We start from the raw sequence: 18,645 nt of genomic DNA, 5'->3' as shown, positions 1-18,645 counted from the left end.
AGGTCATAGTCCAACACGATAACCACTACACCACACTGGCTCTCAATAGAAGAAAACTGGCTCAGATTTACCCTTCTGCTTGGGAATTCAGACATGTCTGATTCCGTGTGTTCAGAATAAAGTAAAATAAAATGGGTAGTGGCAATTGTTTGTTTCTTTTCATTCCACTGCTTAAAGGTTTATTACTCTTAAGGCAAGAGAACCAAACATGCTCTGTTAGAGACTGACAGATTTAATTAATCACAAAACATTCACAGTCCCATATAGCTTCATGCAAATATTCAGCTTGGAATCTCCATCTTAAATGAAAAACAGATTATTCTTAAATGGGAAACATCAACATTGGTGATATGATAGTGATTCAATAAGTCTTCTGTGCACTTCTAATAGTCCATTTTGAATCAGAGATTAGTGTCATAACCTCTTGTGTCAAAGGAGGCAGACTGTTGGATATCCAGCTGGACAGTGTGGCAGCTAACCCTGGCTCTCTCCCCCTCCCTCCTTCCCTCTCAATATGCCTATGCAGCTGAATCAGTGCTGCTCAGTACTGAACAATAATTTTAGCATGTATACAGTGCTTTAGAATGTCCAAAATGTTTTTTAAAGTTGCAAGGTTTTACAACAGCCCTGTAAAGTAGGTCAGTACTATCCCTATATTGCAGCTGAGCACAGACAGATTGACTTGCCTAAGGCCACATAATGAGTTTGTGGGGAAGACAAAATTTGAACCAAAAACCTCCTAACCCAGCGCTCAGTCACCATGCTACACCAGCCTGCGAAACTACAGTATCCTTCCCATTACAGCCATGGACGTGGTGGCCAACTTTAAAAAAAAAAAGGCACACAGATGAAGATATGAGGTAGTGAGACTACAGACATGAGATAAAATGGGCTAGATAAGGGACTAGGCCCTATAACTCATGCAGCCTCCCCACTATAACAGCGAAGAGGCAGCAGTACAGCACTGAGAATACAGGCAGGAGTGGAGGCCTACCTCTATGACATCATAGCCAGATCCACAGGCTCCCCTGCTCCTGTTGATTCAGACCAAAAAACTCTCCCACCTGTGTCTCTTGTGGTACCCAAACCACAGAGCAACCATCCATGCTTTTCAGCTTCAAGAGCTTCACACAGAGTTTGGTGTCCCGGTGCTCATCCAGGGAGGCAGGTTGCTACTTGCCCCTTACAAGTAGAATAAGGACCAGTTACAAGAGCAGGTAATACATGGTTTGCTGTTTGTTTGTTTAGGGTATATACATGCTTCACTTCAACAGAAATCCCAGGGCGGCTAACATAATCATAAGATAGTTCTTTAAAGCAAAATTAAACACCATTTAACAAGATGCTTCTAAGGGCTGATTCATACATGCCATCATCAAGCCCCACTTCACACCACTAATGTCTGCATACAGTGCTAGTGTGGGAAGTAAAAACATCATTCAACTTGAATATAAAAAGCAGACTTAGCCATGTTGGTCCATTAAAAAAACCCAGCAAAGCGGTCCTAATGAAGGCATTACCCAACTGTGGACTTTGGAACTTCAACTCAAATAGTTATTCTATAGCGATGTTACTGCAAGAAAAATGTTGTCTTGGCAGAAGAAGGCAACATACAGTTCTCTGGGCACATGCATGCTCTGTTGGCTCTTGAACATTTTAAAAAGGCAATACTAGCAGAGGATACAGGCGCATTATAGGAGTCATTACATAGAGTTGGGAAATTCTTCCCATTTTTTAAAAGGAGAAACTGTACTGAACGGAGTTTTTAATTTCATGCAATAGCAGCTTTATGATCCAACATTTGACCGTGGTTTGTAAGCCTAGAAGAATAATTATGAGCTGATCTTTGCAGAGCTGGGATAAAAAACACAGATTTTACCGAGCACCATCCATTGTAATGAGAGCTGAATTGTCTAGGTACACAAAGAACTAGGACTGTGAGGCTTCCTTAGCCAGATCATGCGGTACAAGAGTTGCTAACCACCAACAGAAACTAGATGAGGTCACTTCCAAACAGGATACAAGCCTACAATCATGTGCTGTATTTATAGCAACTGAAAACTTGCAAGCATCATGTACAAACTTGCATATCGTAGAATTTAGCTGTCCTCACCTTGCAGGATTTGATGACTGGATTGTCACTTCTTAATGAATTCCAATAAGCGTTGCTCAGTTGCAAAACTACAGCTTCTAGAAGCATGGAGCACAGGGGGTGGGGTTGACTATTAAGACATGTTTATTTTTTCTAGCTTGCTCTATCACAAAGAGTCAAGGATGACAGCCAGAGCTGCCATAGAAATTTCATCTAAAGCAAAATGCGAACTGAGTATTTAGTTTTCTCTTCCAGCAAAACATCCGAGGAATCTGAGGGAAGTTGAAAAAGGTCTGATGAGCTGAGCAAAATTTTTCATTGCGAAAATACATTCCTACCATCATTTCCGACAGAGAATAGAGTTTAGGAACATTTGCAGAAATCTATTACAAACATCTTTAAAAAACTACGTAAACCCCAACTATATAGTATGAACCACAAAGAAAAAAGTAAACTCTCATAACAAATGGAAGCTCAGTAAGTATGCAGGATGTAGCAGCCACCTGCAGAATAAGACACTACACCAGTGGTTCCCAACCTGGGGGCTGTGATCCCCACCAAGGGGGGCGAGAAGAAATCCAGAGGGGGCTGCGAACAGTAGAGAAATGAATTATTTATTAACTTTTTTTAAAAAGTCTTCACTTCCTGGACGCTGTCTGCTCCCCACTGCCCCGCAGACAACACCTCCCCCTTGTTCCAAACGAGAGGGGAGGCCTTTTGTTGAAGCTGCAGAGCATCTTTCAGGCGTGCCAAAGGCAGGCATCTGCCTATAAAAAACATGGTAGATTAAAAAAAAACGGCTGAGGGTGGAGCTACCAGGAAGAAGAGGGGATTACTATCGCTGACTCCCGTCTCCTAGCACTCCTCTGATGACGATGCCCTTACACAGAACAAGAGGAGAGGACTTTTTGTGAAGCAAAAAGAAGCAAGGCTACAAGTAAAGGCTGTTTTCCCCCTTCCTTCCTGGCAGCCTGCCTGCCTGCCTTTCTTGGCTCCTGCTTCACTGCCACCTCCTTTTAAAAATTACTCTTATTTGCGAGGCTGCCCAGATCTTACCTTCAGCCCAGACAGAAGCAGGAGCAGTGAGGAAGCTCAGGACTTGCTCACCCCCCCATGTCTGAGGCTAAGTGTGTGTGCCAGCACCCCTTTCTTCCACCCACATTCCACCCCCCCATCTCTCTCTCCATGATGCTGTGGCAGTTGAAGGTTTTCCCCCTCCCATGTGCACAAATGCATGCACGCCTGCGGATGCGTGCAGGAGGGGCAGGTGTGTTTGTGTATGTGTGTGCACTGATCTGTCGTCTGCTCCACTCTCATTCCCCAAATGCACGCTAACCAAGTCATCAGTTCTGATAATCATCCCAAGGCCTAAAAGCACTAACCGCCCTCCTTAATCTGTCCACCCTATTGTCTGCAGTGCACAATCTAGCATCCCCATCACCACCACATTGCTGCTTCTTACTTTAAAAAAAAAAAAAAAGCTCAGCAGGTTGGCTGAGGCTGGGGTCCTGGCATTGCAGCAGAAATTTATTTATTATTGCATTTATATCCCACCATTCCTCCAAGTTGCTCAAAGTGGTGCACATGGTTCCCCCCCCCTCCTTTCCATTTTATCCTTACACCAACCCTATGGGATAGGTCAGGCTGAGAAACTGTGTCGGGTCCTAGTGGGCTTCATGGCTAGATGGGGATTTGAACCGGGATCTTAGTCCAACACTGTAACCCACTGGTGTTAGGAGATAGGGCTGTATGTCTTCAGACTGTCTAGGTGGGGAACCAATTTGATTGGACCTTTGCATGAAGAAAAGAAAGCAACACCTTCCTGTCTGCAGGGAACATTTTATGGAAAGGGATATTTGCAGAAGTGATTTTGAGGGGGGGTCGTGACATTTTTTGAGCTTACAAAGGGGTCCCCATACTCATAAAAGTTGGGAACCACTGCACTAGACTACTTGTCGGACTGTTTGAGCCCTCAGTAACCTGAATTCAGCAGGGAAAAAAGAAACTCAGCACAAAAGTAATGTATATTTGCCAAACGTATAAATTAAATAGCGAATGTGTTTCTGCAGAACTAAAAGAAGAGTTGAGGCGGGCCGCACTGCGGTGACAAGTGGAGAAATACCTATGGCTAAGTGTAGCATTATCAGCATGTGCAATATGACCAGACACCATAAAGGAGAAAGATGAAGGGTATGCAAGTTCTAACTCTGGAGACTTCTATAAACATTTCTGCTTTGTTTTCCAATGTGTCTCCACAATCATGAAAGTCAGAACCTGCATCAAAGGTGAAAACTATGGGTTGTATCCAATGTTAGATCTACTCAGAGTAGACCCATTGAAATGAATGGACACAACTAACGTAGGACCATTCATTTCAATGAATCTACTCTGAGTAGAACTTAGGTGGATACAACCCATTGATACAAGTCTGAATTTTATGCAAAATGTTAAGATTCCATATAGAATGCTGAGGACAGACAGCCAAGCTTACCAGGAAGCACACACCATAACATTAATAGAAGCCTGTATCTACATGCAGTGGGCAAGTACAATGCCACTAAGTCCAGACAGGTCCAATCCACACCACACCATTACTTCCCTGTGATTTTCCAATATATGATTTTTATGGATTGGGGCTGTGTGCACAAGCCCTTTCCATCAACAAGCCCAACACACCAAGGAGAGGCAGGTTTGAAGAAGGGTGAGTCCATCTCCCCTACTGTGCATACACATCACATATTGGGGGTCTGTGCGAATACAGCATATATTACTGTGGACAAATAACACTATATCCACAGGGAACATGACTCCATCACCAACAGAAGTCATCAGGCAGAAGTATAACCCTTCCATTTCAGGCTTACACCAGGGCTGTGGAGTCGGTATGCCAAACCTTCGACTCTGACTCCGACTCCTCTATTTTTCTACTGTCCGACTCCGACTCCACCCAAAATTGCCTCCAACTCCACAGCCCTGGAAAGAGCTGTAAATGTCTTTTGAAATTGGAAGCTCTCATAGGAGCATTTTTATCGCTGCCTGAATATGCGCTGATCTTGGCATCACAGCATTTGTCTTCATCTGGGTCCTGTGTCATACTCCGACACACAAAATGTTTTCCATCTTGAGTTATGGTGAAATGCTCAACTACAGCTGACTTCATGGGAAGCTTCTTTGACATTGTGAATTTATATTTTTTTAAAAATGTCAATCAAAATTTATTTTGAAGCCAGAGTCGGAGTTGGTACATTTCTACCAACTCAGACTCCGACTCCACCCAAAATTGCTTCTGACTCCATGACTCCGACTCCAACTCCACAGCCCTGCCTTACCCTTCCTATAGGCTTAAGTAGTTCTGCCTTTAATTTCAGAAACAAGGTCACCATAAACTTATCACACCTGGAATGAACACAGTCAAGAACACAGTACATAATGACAGCAGTCCAGTGTTTCTTTGAAAATTTATTTCTGACTTTACTTAGTGACGTTGTGGGTTTTAGGGTTTAACCTCCTAAACAGTAGTAATTTTAATGTTGTTAGTTATTTTACTGGGGTACCCCACCCTGAAGTAGGGAGGGGTGAGACAGAACCTGGTAAAATCAGTAAGAGAGTTGCTTTCGTCTCCACCAGCCTTTAATTTAGCATGTGTTGCAATGTTTTTTCTTCCCCTTAAAAGAGCACAATGTAGTCACCCATATAGAAATCTCAGTTTGTGCAACAGTTGCACCTCCCTTCCAAAAGCAAATCCACTATTGTAAGTTTTTAATTAAACATCCAGATATTTAATGTGTGAAAGATCCATCCAGAACATAGTAATTCCATGTGACAAAAATAAAAAATGAAGAAGCAGCAATCATGAAGAGCAGGAAATAAATCCAGAATGGTAAAGATACAAAAGGCTTATTAGGTAATTTATTCCATACTTTTGTAGCACATCATTGCGTCCCCTGGTGCGATGGGCCTAAATTCAGTTAGGAATAGAGACTGCCAAGAGCACAGTGAGTCCACTAACATTTCTGCAAACAGACATTGACCAAACTAAATCCATGATGCAGATTTTGAGTCACAGAAGATTTTTGGCATGCCAGGAAAAGTTGATCCATTCTATTACTGACCCAGTATAGAACAAAAGGGATTGTATTTAGCATAGATCACTGTGTGACGAAAGTTTCAAGAGATGAATAATGGGGATTATAAACTATGTGAAAGACTTTCCTTTTAAGAATGCATCAGAGGAAATTGACTTCAGCTGGCTGTTTTACAAAGCACATTCACTGAAGCTTATATAGATTCAAGATTCTGTGACATGCCAAAGATATGTGTGCTCTTCCCAAGGCAGAAGCCTTCCCATACATAAATCTTGCCTTAATGTGACTTATTGTCTGGGTGCTAATTACAATATATGCCAACGGCTGTACATCTATGTTTTGAAAGAAGAGATGAGTTGTCCTTGCTCATAACACATCATAAAGATATGGAAAACCATTCCTGGGGTCCTCTTGAATCACAGGACTTGTGGCTGCTAGAATAGGTTTGGACTAGCGATGGGCTCCATTTCTGCAATAATCAGATTTGCTATCAGATTAATTATTATTTCTGATATTCTCTATCTTTGCGGAGAGAATTTTGAAGTAGTAACTCTCCATGTGTGGTTTCTGATTCAATCTTTTCCCCCCAATTCATTTGTTTTTTAAATTCACTTTGAAATCATCGATAGTGTGAGTGATACTTTTATCGATCTACATAAGCTCTTCAAATGTGTATTCCCTTTCACTGATGTGAATGAAATGTTGATTGTAACAGACAGACAGAAAGCGGCAGAGGGGAATGAGGTGCTGATTGTAAGCAGCAGGGGGGAAGACACCAATTTATCTGCCTTAATCTGTTCTGCAATGCACTTGAAAAGGAATGTAAACAGGCAAGAATTACAGAGTTCAGAATAAAGAACTATACCAGTGGAGATCCATGAATAAATAGCAATTATAATGTTGATAATTCTCTGCAAAGCAAAAAAAAAAGCAGAGATGATCGGAAAAATGAAAAGATATCCAGGGAAAAAGAAATTGGATCCTTAACAACCACTAGGGGGCCACACTTAAAAAAGAAAAGGTGAGGATTCTATCCCTAGTTTGGGCCCACAATGGTCATTTGCAGTCTTTAACTGGCTGGGCATTACCCCTTATTACAACAGTCCCATTTGTCTACAATTGAAATGGCATCTTGAAAAACATTCAAAATTTGCCAAGTTTTGCATCTGAAATGCAAATGTTGAATCTTGAAGGTAATAGTTTGCTTCGAAACTGAAACTTAGCTGCCTTACCTTTTTTGTCATATTTTGATTGATTATTTACATGTTGTAGGTGTCAAATATATCTCAAGCTATTGACATATAATGATATAAAAGTATACTCTTGAACAAAAACACTCTCCCAATAGCAAACGCAGCTGGTGAGTGCAGGACTGAAGCAAAAAGAAAGGGGGGTATTAGCATGCTCAGGGAAACGCCAAGGTTTGAAGAAGTACAAAAAATATTTAGGGGGAAAAAACCTATGAGAGCAACAACCCCACAAAAAGCAACCCAATGGGGACTAGATATGCTCACTGCCTCAAACATTCATAAGATATCCAGAAAATATTTGTCATGAAAAATCTGAGGCAAATGGAGAAAATGTCTTTCAGCTCAAAAAGCTTTTTCAGTATTATCAATTCTAGGGAAGTCTTAGAGTGCTTCCAGATGGGTGTTTATTGGTGAGATGGGTCCTCTGCATGCATGTAAGTTTTTTGCAGTATCCACATGATGTCAATGGCATCAAAATGCCAGCCTGGATTCTACCCCCCTTTAATTCAGATTTACCCTCTCTGGAAGAAATCCAATAGGTTAAAAAAAAGCTGTGACCAATGACCTGTTTGCAATATCTCAACGGCTCATTTGTAAATTAAGCCCCCATCTGGAAGGAAGCACCCTTGTGCTCAGAACAATGAGTTAAAAACAAAGAAAAAACATTGACTGTAGTATATTAAGGAAGCTGGCTGAATTTATTTTGTCAAGAGCTAATCATCCATCAAGCCACCCTAAGCCTGAGGGTGCCTGCCTCAGCTATTATTTGTTTTCAAGATACACCTGCCTCCACTTTTGGAGAAGCTGCGCCAATATGGTTTATAAGCTCAGTGGCTAGATAATATCCTCTATATTCCACAGGATGCAATCATGAGACTACTATGGATAAATGTGAAACAGCTAAACTACAAAACATCAAGACGTTCAATACTATCATTGAATTGAATTGCCACAATGGATTTTTATCACACTATGGCTCCATTCACATGTAGTGCTAAGTGAAACCATAGCTTAGCAAACATGGTCCTCTTGACGTCTACAGCTCATGGATTTTCTGGAAAGAGACAAACATGTTCATGGCTGTGCAGCAGCAGGAGGACTGGGAAGAAGCCTAGCAGCCCAAATCTCCTCTCCAGGAACCCTCACACTTGTACATTTGCACTAAAGCAGGTGTGGGGAACCTGGCACCCTCCAGATGTTGCTGAACTACAATTCCCATCATCCCCAGAAACAAATAATAGGATTGCAAAGTGCAAACCCTATTTCCAGCTTCCCCAAGTCTGACAAATCAGCCTGCATTCCCCTAGAACTTCACTCGTTTCATGATGTCATCATGGTTCCTTTGCCTTCCCTGTTGCTGAACAGGAAAAGGAAACGCCTAACATGATCATGGCATCTCCATGTCACCCCTAACTTGTAGTTCCACTCCAACTCCATACAAGGGAGTTACATATTAATTTTGCTAAGGTATATTGGTTGGATAGCCAGTGATAATCAAACACATGTCAACACAATAGCAAGGATATTGAACTTAGCCTGCTGTACTTGCCATGGTTTAAGTGTCTGATGCAATCATTCAATACTGTGCTGAATTGCTTCTGAGACTCTGGATTTGGAAAGCAGAAGTAACTGTGTCTGAGGAAAGGTTGCCACAGATAGACTGGAAATTCCTTTGGGAGGACAACAAAAGCCTGGGCATTTTCTTTTTCATTTGAACCTTTAAGAAAAATAGACATGTTAAAAACTTGCAAGTTTCAGGACTTGCACCCAGTTTTTATACAAGTGGTGTAAGCCACCAGGCAGTAGAAGCTCTGAAACCACAACTCCCAGCAGTCAGCTCAGCATGTATTTCCACTGCTCAGTTTCTACAAAGCATAGCAGAGTGAGCTTTGTATTTTGAGAGCACCATCTAGGTTGAAGCACCAAACCTGTCTGAGCATTCCATCACCTGACCCCCAACAGCCAATCCTGGTTCACTGGATCCTATAAATTCCCTAGACTCAGAACTTGTTCCAGAGCAACTTGTGTCTGGTGTCAGGACACATTCTAAGCTCCAGCTTCCTTCCTTGATTTACTGCCTATCTTCACCGTTGCCTGGCTTTTACCAAGCATCTTCTTTTGGTCCTCTTGAGCTTCTACTGCTGCACTGGATCTGACTTCAGTCTGGTTTTGATTATGCACCTGTTTCTGGCCTCCTCTGAGTCTTGTTTGCTACTCTGAAAGCCAGCTCCCCACAGAGGCTGAGCCTTGATGCGTCCTGGGAAGTGGGCCCACACAACAAAATGTTGTGCTGTATACTAAATTATGTAAGCATAATCTTTGGGGTTCTTTGTAAATTGTAATTTAGTTTGGTAGGGTCCGATTCCCCTGCCACCGTTATTACTATTGTTTAACCGTACCCCTTCATTGAATACCTTATTTCTTTCTCTCCCCCCCCCCAGTGCTATACCACTCAGGTTCAAAGTTTGCCGCACAGCTTGCTTAGCCCTGAACCTTCCTATGTTGAACGTTGGGGGGGGGCTTTATGAGGGTTGGGGGAAGGAACATAGGGATTTGCCTTATACCATCAGGTCATTGGTCCATCTAACCCAGTGCTCTCTACTCCGACTGGCAGCCCAAAGGCTACCCTGAAGTTGTGCCAACACTCTGCTATCAGTTGTTCTATGGCACCTTTTGGATATTCCCCGGATCAGGAAAATCCAAGTTATTGTTGAAAAATTGCAGGCTGCCAGTTAGATGGGGATAACATCATGTGGATGACATCCAAAAATCAAGGCACACACCACGTCAAATCCACATTTAAACTCCCACATAGATGAGCCCTCAGAAAACTGCCTTCCTGAGTTGTGTGTGTATTTACCATTCCTTGCTTCTTCTCTTTCCCACTTTCTTCAGTGCGTGCACCATCTTCCTATTTTCAATTAGGAGTGGGGCATTGCTCTTTAAGGTTTAGGGTTTTAAAAAGTTTTTTACAAGTTTTTTAAAATACTGTTGCAAATCTCAGGATTCCCTTGAGCATGCAGATTGTTCCTCAGTAGCCCAATTTTGGCTCCAATTCTATCATCACTAAACCACCTGAGTTCGCTGTTAGAAAGACTGATGACTCATATACCACAATACTGCATCTCTTAGGACAGCCTTTCCCAACTAGTGGGCCACCATATTTTGTTGGACCACAACTCCCATCAGCCTCTGCCAGCATTGCCAATGGTCAGGAAAGATGGGAATTGTGGTCCAACAACATATGGTGGCCCACTAGTTGGGAAAGGCTGTCTTAGGCTTACCAATAATCAAACAGAAAAAGAAACACGGAGATACAGCCCACTCAACTTTAGCTTGCCATGCCTTACTGTTTGGGTCTGTAAAATGTTTATCAGATAATGAGTTATATTCTTCTTCTGTCGTCAGAACTTTGCCTCCAACCGGTAGAATGCAGCTTTTAGGACTAATGCCCTTCTGGAAAGCCTGGGATTCAGAATGAAAAATAAAGTTAAGAAAATAAGCCTAAGATATTTCTTCAACTTATTTAAGTTTAAATGGGAGTACAGATATGAGAGAAGGGCTGTCGTCTGCATGCTGTGTTTTCTTAAGGGTGTACAAAAAACACAAGTGGTGGTACTGGTCACAGAATTCAGCTTTCTGAGGATTTTTGCCTTTCCTTTTTTAAAGCAGTTTTCTGGCCCCTATGGTTTCAAAAAGATGCTTGAGGGAATGTGGGCTATGCCTGCTGAAATTTCAGAAGCAAAAGCAGCAGCTGGGTAAGATTTGCAGAAACCGAAATAGTTCCTTGACTCCATCATGACTTGTTAAATAACTAAATATATTTATTTATTTGACTTGCACCCTGCCCTTCACTTCAGTAGGTTCCCAGGGGAGCTTACAAGAAGTCAAAAATCACATAGAACAAAGAACAAATAAAAAATAATTATTTAAAATACAACAAATTATGCAAATATTCTCAATATGCATATTTTATGCAGGTTATGGGATCCAGCTTTTCTCAGCACAGTATTTGGATTAATTTTTTAGCATGGCAGACAGCCTGCCCTGACACAGTTTTTCTACAAAAGTTTGCTTACCAGATTGGCCACATTCATGCCACCCACAAGCAGATCTTTGCAACAAAACACTCACAAACAGAGCTGTAATTTCAGGATTTTGCCTTGTAAGCAAAATTTTGTAATGAGATATTGAAGGTAGGGGAAGCTGCAAACTAAAATGAGCAAAGCAAAAAATGGAGGTGGAGAGAGAATTCATAACGTAAATAATATTTGGGAGGGCAATATTCAGCTGTGTTTCCTTGAAGCATCAAATGAGAATCACTCTATGCATGAAACGATCAGAGCACACTGGATAAAAAGCAAACACTTCAATGTGCTACATATATTCTACTATCACCATTTGCTAGTGCTGTTGAAGAAACAGATAGGAACTCCAAGCTTAGCATGACCAATTAATGCACCTAATTTCCAACCCTCAGCACTTGATCAATTGATAATTTACCTCTTTGCTTTCAAAGCTCTCCACAGCATAGTTGTTATTAACCACTATATATCTGTCTTTCCATTTCTTCAATTCTTCAGCAAAATGTGACAGCTCCCCTTCATAAATGACCACGCTGGATTCTGCAGGAGGCTACAGAAAAGCCAAAATTTGAAAAAGTTACAGAGAAGTAGAAATAATATCTTGAAAGGCTTCCCATTTCTTCATCTATAAGAAGAAAGGTTTTTTTTGGGGGGGGGGTCATAAACCTGTCTGGAAGATGTGTTCTGGAAACTGAAAGCCCTGCCCTAGAGCCTCTGATATTTGGTAGCTGGCAATGATAGCATAGTATGATAATAATACCGGCTAGCTAATTCTGTATGGCTCAGGGGGGGAGCTATTATTCTGTTTTATGCTGTTGCTTTAATGTTTAATTAGTTTTATTAATTTTGCTGCGAGCTGTTTCAAGAGTAAAAACGTGCTATTAATAAATAAAAATTAAAAGCACCCTGTACTTGCTTAGAGACACTATTATTTATTTATTTATTTGTTATTTGATTTATATCCTGCCCTTCCTCCCAGCAGGAGCCCAGGGCAGCAATTAGCCCCCAATCTGTGGGCTCACCTTTCTCCAGCTTCAAATTAACATTTGAGTTTCCTGCTTTTACAATGTCTTGCAAAGGTGTATTAGCAAGAGTGATGTTCTCTGCCCTCTCTTTGAAACTGAGAAACGGGAATAGGAAGGAAGGAGACCAACCATTTCATACTACAGCCTGCTTGTGAGCGCCCTAGATTCCCTCCCCTCCATCCCCCAGAACCCTTGTAGCTCAAAATGTTTTGTGGCACTTATTGCATTGGGTGTTGGGAACAGGGCTCTTGCATGTTTTGTGGTTTTTACCAGGCTCTTAGGGAGGATAAAATGGGAAGGCGGGTGGGAGACAAGACAAGGCAACTCTGAATTCCTGTGAGGTAGGTATGGTTGCGAAGGAGTGGCTGGCCCAAGGTCACCTAGTAGACTTTATAGCTGCTTGGGGACTTGAACTCAGTCAGCAACTTGGACATAGCAGCAATTGCAGTTTGCCTAAACCAGGAAGTGAATAACAGAGGGAATAGGCACATATGAGGGAGGGGAGGGGAGGAGAGGAGAGGAGAGGGGGAAAGGTAGGAGCATCAAAAAAAAGAGAGGCTTTGCCCCTGCATACAAACCAAACCACTGCATTCAATAAAAGGGTTTCAAAATGTGTAGTGCAGGTTCGGTCTGGCCTTTAATAAACAATTCTTGTTGTTATTACCTTTGTTTTTAAGAACTGGGACTGCAGGTCTCTGTTTTGTTCCAGTTCATTCTCGATGTGCTTGCAAAAGGACACTGCATATTGGCGTTTATAATGTGGACTGAAGTTCTTGATCACAGCTTCTGTCTTTCCTGAAATGAAATATTTATATATAATACATTTAGCCTTTAGGCTTCATAATAGTAAAGTTCTCAAAACTGCTTTCAGCACCTAATTCTGTGAAAGAACAACATGACTGCATACAATGGATGATACTGTAAGACAATGGAACTTTCAACTTGACACCTGTTGACACAACAACATTCCGTGACCTGGATAGAGCTAAGAGCCTTTTGTTATATCTGACATAGCACTGTTTCTAGCACTTTCTGAAAAGTATATGAAATAGGATCTCTTATCTTCTAAAGAACTCTTTTCCTTGTTCTGATTCCAGCCTATCTGATGGGCTGCAGCAAAAGATAAAGTCCTCAAGCACAATGTTTTAAGATATCTGATTCCAGATTGCATGTGTCAGTTTCCAAGACCTTCCTGCTAAGTCCCTTAAAGAGGATGTGTCTATTTGCCCCCTGGCCACCTTCTCAGGGCCTTCTTAGATTTTACTAATAACAGCAACCAATGGGTTCCCCATGGGAAAGGGTGTGAGACAGGGGTGTATTTTGTCACCCTATTTATTTAATCTATACGCAGAACATATACGGAAAGCAGGATTGGACCAAGATGGAGGAGGTGTGATAATTGGAGGGAGAAATATCAATAATTTAAGATATGCAGACGATACCATACTACTAGCAGAAACCAGTAATGATTTGAAATGAATGCTGATGAAAGTTAAAGAGGAAAGCACAAAAGCAGGACTACAGCTGAATGTCAAAAAGACTAAAGTAATGACAACAGAAGATTTAAGCAACTTTAATGTTGACAAAGAGGACATTGAACTTGTCAAGGATTATCAATACCTCGACACAGTCATTAACCAAAATGGAGACAATAGTCAAGAAATCAGAAGAAGGCTAGGATTGGGGAGGGCAGCTTTGAGAGAACTAGAAAAGGTCCTCAAATATAAAGATGTATCACTGAACACTAAAGCCAGGATCATTCAGACCATGGTATTTCCGATTTCTATGTATGGATGTGAAAGTTGGACAGTGAAAAAAGCGGATAAGAGAAAAATCAACTCATTTGAAATGTGGTGTTGGAGAAGAGCTTTGCGGATACCAGGGACTGTGAAAAAGAAAAATAATTGGGTGTTAGAACAAATTAAACCAGAACTATCACTAGAAGCTAAAATGATGAAACTGGGGTTATCATACTTTGGACACATAATGAGAAGACATGATTCATTAGAAAAGATAATAATGCTGGGAAAAACAGAAAGGAGTAGAAAAAGAGGAAGGCCAAACAAGAGATGGATTGATTCCATAAAGGAAGCCACAGACCTGAACTTACAAGATCTGAACAGGGTGGTTCATGACAGATGCTCTTGGAGGTCACTGGAGGTCACCATAAGTCGTAGTCAACTTGGAGGCACATAACAACAACAAACCAAAGGGCCAGCTCACACATGGGCCCCATATTAATGGCCTACATGTAATAAGGTGTGGGAGTGAATTTCTGGGTCAACTGTATATGGAGCTGTAGATGAGGTCTAAGGCCCCATACTTTTATACACGTAAGTGCCACTTCAGGCATTATGTCCTCCAGCTTTTTCAACGGAGATAGCCCCACCCGTATGATCTGACATGTATGGCAACTCTTCACATGCTGAGAGGGTATTTTTTTCCTATGGGAGAAGCAGCCATTTAAACTTGCAGACTGTGCCACATGCTGCCTCTGTACCTTTAAATCAGTCAGTGGTACCCCATGCAGGAGTGCGAAGGGCAAAATAAGTTTCTTACAAATACTTTCCAGAGGGAAACAAAATCAAAGAGTCTTGGGGAACCTCAAAGATCTTAAATTTGTTATAGCATCAACTTTTGTGGGCCCAAGCTTCATGTCAAATGCATGAAGTGAAACCTTAGCTGGTAGGTATATAAAGGAGAAAATTGTAAGACCAGAATTGAATGCCAATGAGATGCAAAAAATATAGGCAGTGATTAGAGCTTAAATATATACAAAATTGGCACACCTTTTACAGTAGCGGTTACTACTCAGGTGAATGTATTAACGCCTATAGTGGGGCAGTGTACCATTGGAAAAAAGTCATAGATAGCAAAGGTGAGTGTCAAGTGTGCACGATCAGGGTACCCAGTATTTGCAATCCAAACAGGCTCTTATCTGTCAATTCCCATTCAGATTGCTGAAGAAGAATAGGATGGAAACTGTGGTATAAAAACATTCACAGAAGCATCTAACTTTTCTGTCATTTAGCAAACCAGCTATCTAGAATCATTAACTATATATTTTTTAATTTTGATGTACAATATGTGATTACATAAAGCAATTTAGACTATGGTCTTATACCACTTACCTGAGAATAAGCCCCAGAAATCTTACTTCTGAGTAGGCATATATAGAATGTGCTGTTGAGTTACCAAAACAAAAATTAAAGTAACCTGTTACCATACTTCAAGAGTTGATGTAGCAAAGTACATGTCACATACAAATATATATAATAAAGCTCTCCATACAAGGACTGCATTGCACACATCTGCGAGTAACAGATAGTTTCCAAAGCTTTGGATCAATGAGTTCCTAGATCAGAAAACTCACTTCTGCCATAAACTCACATGGAATAGTCCCACCCACAGGGATCTAGAATAATAACTGATCTGCCTTACAGAATTGTATGTGAAGGTTTATTTGAGCACCCTAAGGTGCCATACAAAATGCTTATTTTTGTAGCTTAAATTAATAATTCATATTAATAAATGAAATCCTTCTGTGCAATCAGCTAAAGATCAGTTGATATGATCAGTGTATTTAGGGTTCCATAAGTAAACGGGGTTGCTTTAATAGTGAGAAGTGATGTAGCAAAAGGAATTAGGAGCTATAATGCAAGGTCTGCGGGGCCAGTGCCAAAGGGGGGCCAGGTTGGGCCCTGGCCATGGGCCCCTGAGAGGCCCCTCAATAGGAAAGGAGAGTAGCTCTCCACTTCTGCGATCTGCGGCAGGATTGCTGCTGCGAATCACAGGGGGGGACGCTTCCAAGCCGCCTGCTGGTTCCCTTGCTCCACCTACCTACCTCTCCTGTTTTTTGTGGCTTTGTGTGCTTCCGCTCAGGGCTGCCATCAACCAAGATGGCGGCCGAAGCCTCCCCAAGGCGCCAACGCCCCTGCCGCCATCTTGGTCGATGAAAGGGTTCCAGAAGTAAAATTTAGGGGTTTACTAGCAAATCCTTGAACGTTTTTGAAAGCTACACATACGAAGCAATAATCTTCATGTATCTAAACGTCTCTAAATATGCTTACATATACACATTGTCAGCCCTTTCCATCAGCCTTCTGCAAGAGGTCTTGGTCTTCTTACATATGGAAAGTATGAAGTTACAGAGTTTATGGTTGTTGTTTAAGAGACATAACTCCATCTGGCCGCTGTTTACAATATTGCTTCCTTGCAGCTGTTTCAATTTTTTTAAACACTTCCATTGTATTTTCTCCTCTTGTTGGGAAGGGTCCACATCCTTGCATTTTACAGCAGAGAAAATTGAAGGTCTCACAGACATTCATAGTACATTATGCACCTCAAGTCTCTCTCCCTATCTGTGGCTCAGTTGCATTGAAATATTCCCATCTGGTTTTGGTTGCAGGCCATTCCTATGATAACCTCAGCATTTCAGCACATGGGAAAGTAGTTTTAAATGAATGCATTTTTGCCATTTGTCAACAAATATGGAAAACTAAACAATGGCCCACAGACTGGAAGCGTTCAATATACATCCCAATTCCAAAGAAAGAGGATCCCAGGGAACGCAGTAATTATCGAACTATTGCCTAAATATCCTATGCAAGTAAAGTAATGCTCAAGATTCTACAACAAAATCTCTTGCCATATATGGAGCAAGAAATGCCAGCTGTCCAAGCTAGATTTAGAAAGGGAAGAGGCACCAGAGATCATATCGCAAACATACTCTGGATAATGGAACGGACCAAGGAATTTCAGAAGGAAATCACCCTGTGCTTTATATTACAGCAAAGCCTTTGACTGTGTAGATCGTGAAAAACTATGGACAGAAATGGAGGTGCCACAGCATCTGATTGTCCTGATGCGCAACCTATACGCTGGACAAGAGGCTACTGTAAGGACAGAATATGCAGACACTGGTTGGTTCCCAATAGGAAAGGGTGTGAGACAGGGGTGTACATTATCACCCTATTTGTTTAATCTGTATGCAGAACATATCATATGGAAAGCGGGATTGGACCAAGATGAAGGAGGTGTGAAAATTGGAAGGAGAAATATCAATAATTTAATATATGCAGATGATACTATACTAGCAGCAGAAAACAGTAATGATTTGAAACGAATGATGAAAGTTAAAGAGGAAAGTACAAAAGCAGGACTACAGCTGAACGTCAAAAAGACTACAGTAATAACAACAGAAGATTTATATAACTTTAAAGTTGACAACGAGGACATTGAACTTGTCAAGGATGATCAATACCTTAGCACAGTCATTAACCAAAATGGAGACAATAGTGAAGAAATCAGAAGAAGGCTAGGACTGGGGAGGGCAGCTATGAGAGAACTAGAAAAGGTCCTCAAATGCAAAGATGTATCACTGAACACTAAAGTCAGGATCATTCAGACCACGGTATTCCCGATCTCTATGTATGGATGTGAAAGTTGAACAGTGAAAAAAGTGGATAAGGGAAAAATCAACTCATTTGAAATGTGGTGTTGGAGGACAGCTTTGCGCATACCATGGCCTGCAAAAAAGAAAAATAATTGGGTGTCAGAACAAATTAAACCAGAACTATCACTAGAAGCTGAAATAATGAAACTGAGGTTATCGTACTTTGGACACATCATGAGAAGACGATTCACTAGAAAAGATAATAATGCTGGGGAAAACAGAAGGGAGTAGAAAAAGAGGAAGGCCAAACAAGAGATGGATTGATTCCATAAAGGAAGCCACAGACCTGAACTTACAAGATCTGAACAAGGTGGTTCATGACAGATGCTATTGGAGGTCGCTGATTCATAGGATCGCCATAAGTCATAATTGACTTGAAGGCACATAACAACAACAATAAATTTTTGCCATTCTCTTAGCTATGCTAGCCTCTTTGGTAGCCTTACAAGGATCTCTTTATTATTAGCAATTATTCATTATTATTAATTATATTTTTATACCACTTTCCAACAAGAAGCTCCATTACTTAGGATGAGCTTTGCTCTGCCACAATGGTAAATGTGTTACTACTGTATTTTACTTAGACAAGATGATTTTGATGCAACATAATAATCTCAGCTTTCATTTGGTAGAATAGGTCTCAAGTCACTTTG

General features: G+C 41.2%; 1 protein-coding gene across 1 annotated transcript in view; it reads right to left on the bottom strand.

Annotated features, from left to right (window-relative positions):
* Positions 1–18,645, bottom strand: part of NIBAN1 (niban apoptosis regulator 1) — a 112,265-nt gene that overhangs the window by 35,496 nt on the left and 58,124 nt on the right. Inside the window, exons 2-5 of the mRNA XM_061634045.1 lie at positions 13,202–13,332; positions 11,931–12,062; positions 10,778–10,892; positions 8,977–9,144 (exon numbers count right to left, since the gene is read on the bottom strand). Coding sequence (XP_061490029.1) covers positions 8,977–9,144; positions 10,778–10,892; positions 11,931–12,062; positions 13,202–13,332 — 546 coding nt within the window. The remainder of the gene's footprint in view (positions 1–8,976; positions 9,145–10,777; positions 10,893–11,930; positions 12,063–13,201; positions 13,333–18,645) is intronic.

The sequence above is a fragment of the Rhineura floridana genome, chromosome 6, assembly GCF_030035675.1.
Source record: "Rhineura floridana isolate rRhiFlo1 chromosome 6, rRhiFlo1.hap2, whole genome shotgun sequence".
Classification (NCBI taxonomy): Eukaryota; Metazoa; Chordata; class Lepidosauria; order Squamata; family Rhineuridae; genus Rhineura; species Rhineura floridana.
This window is presented reverse-complemented; position numbering and strand designations above follow the sequence as displayed.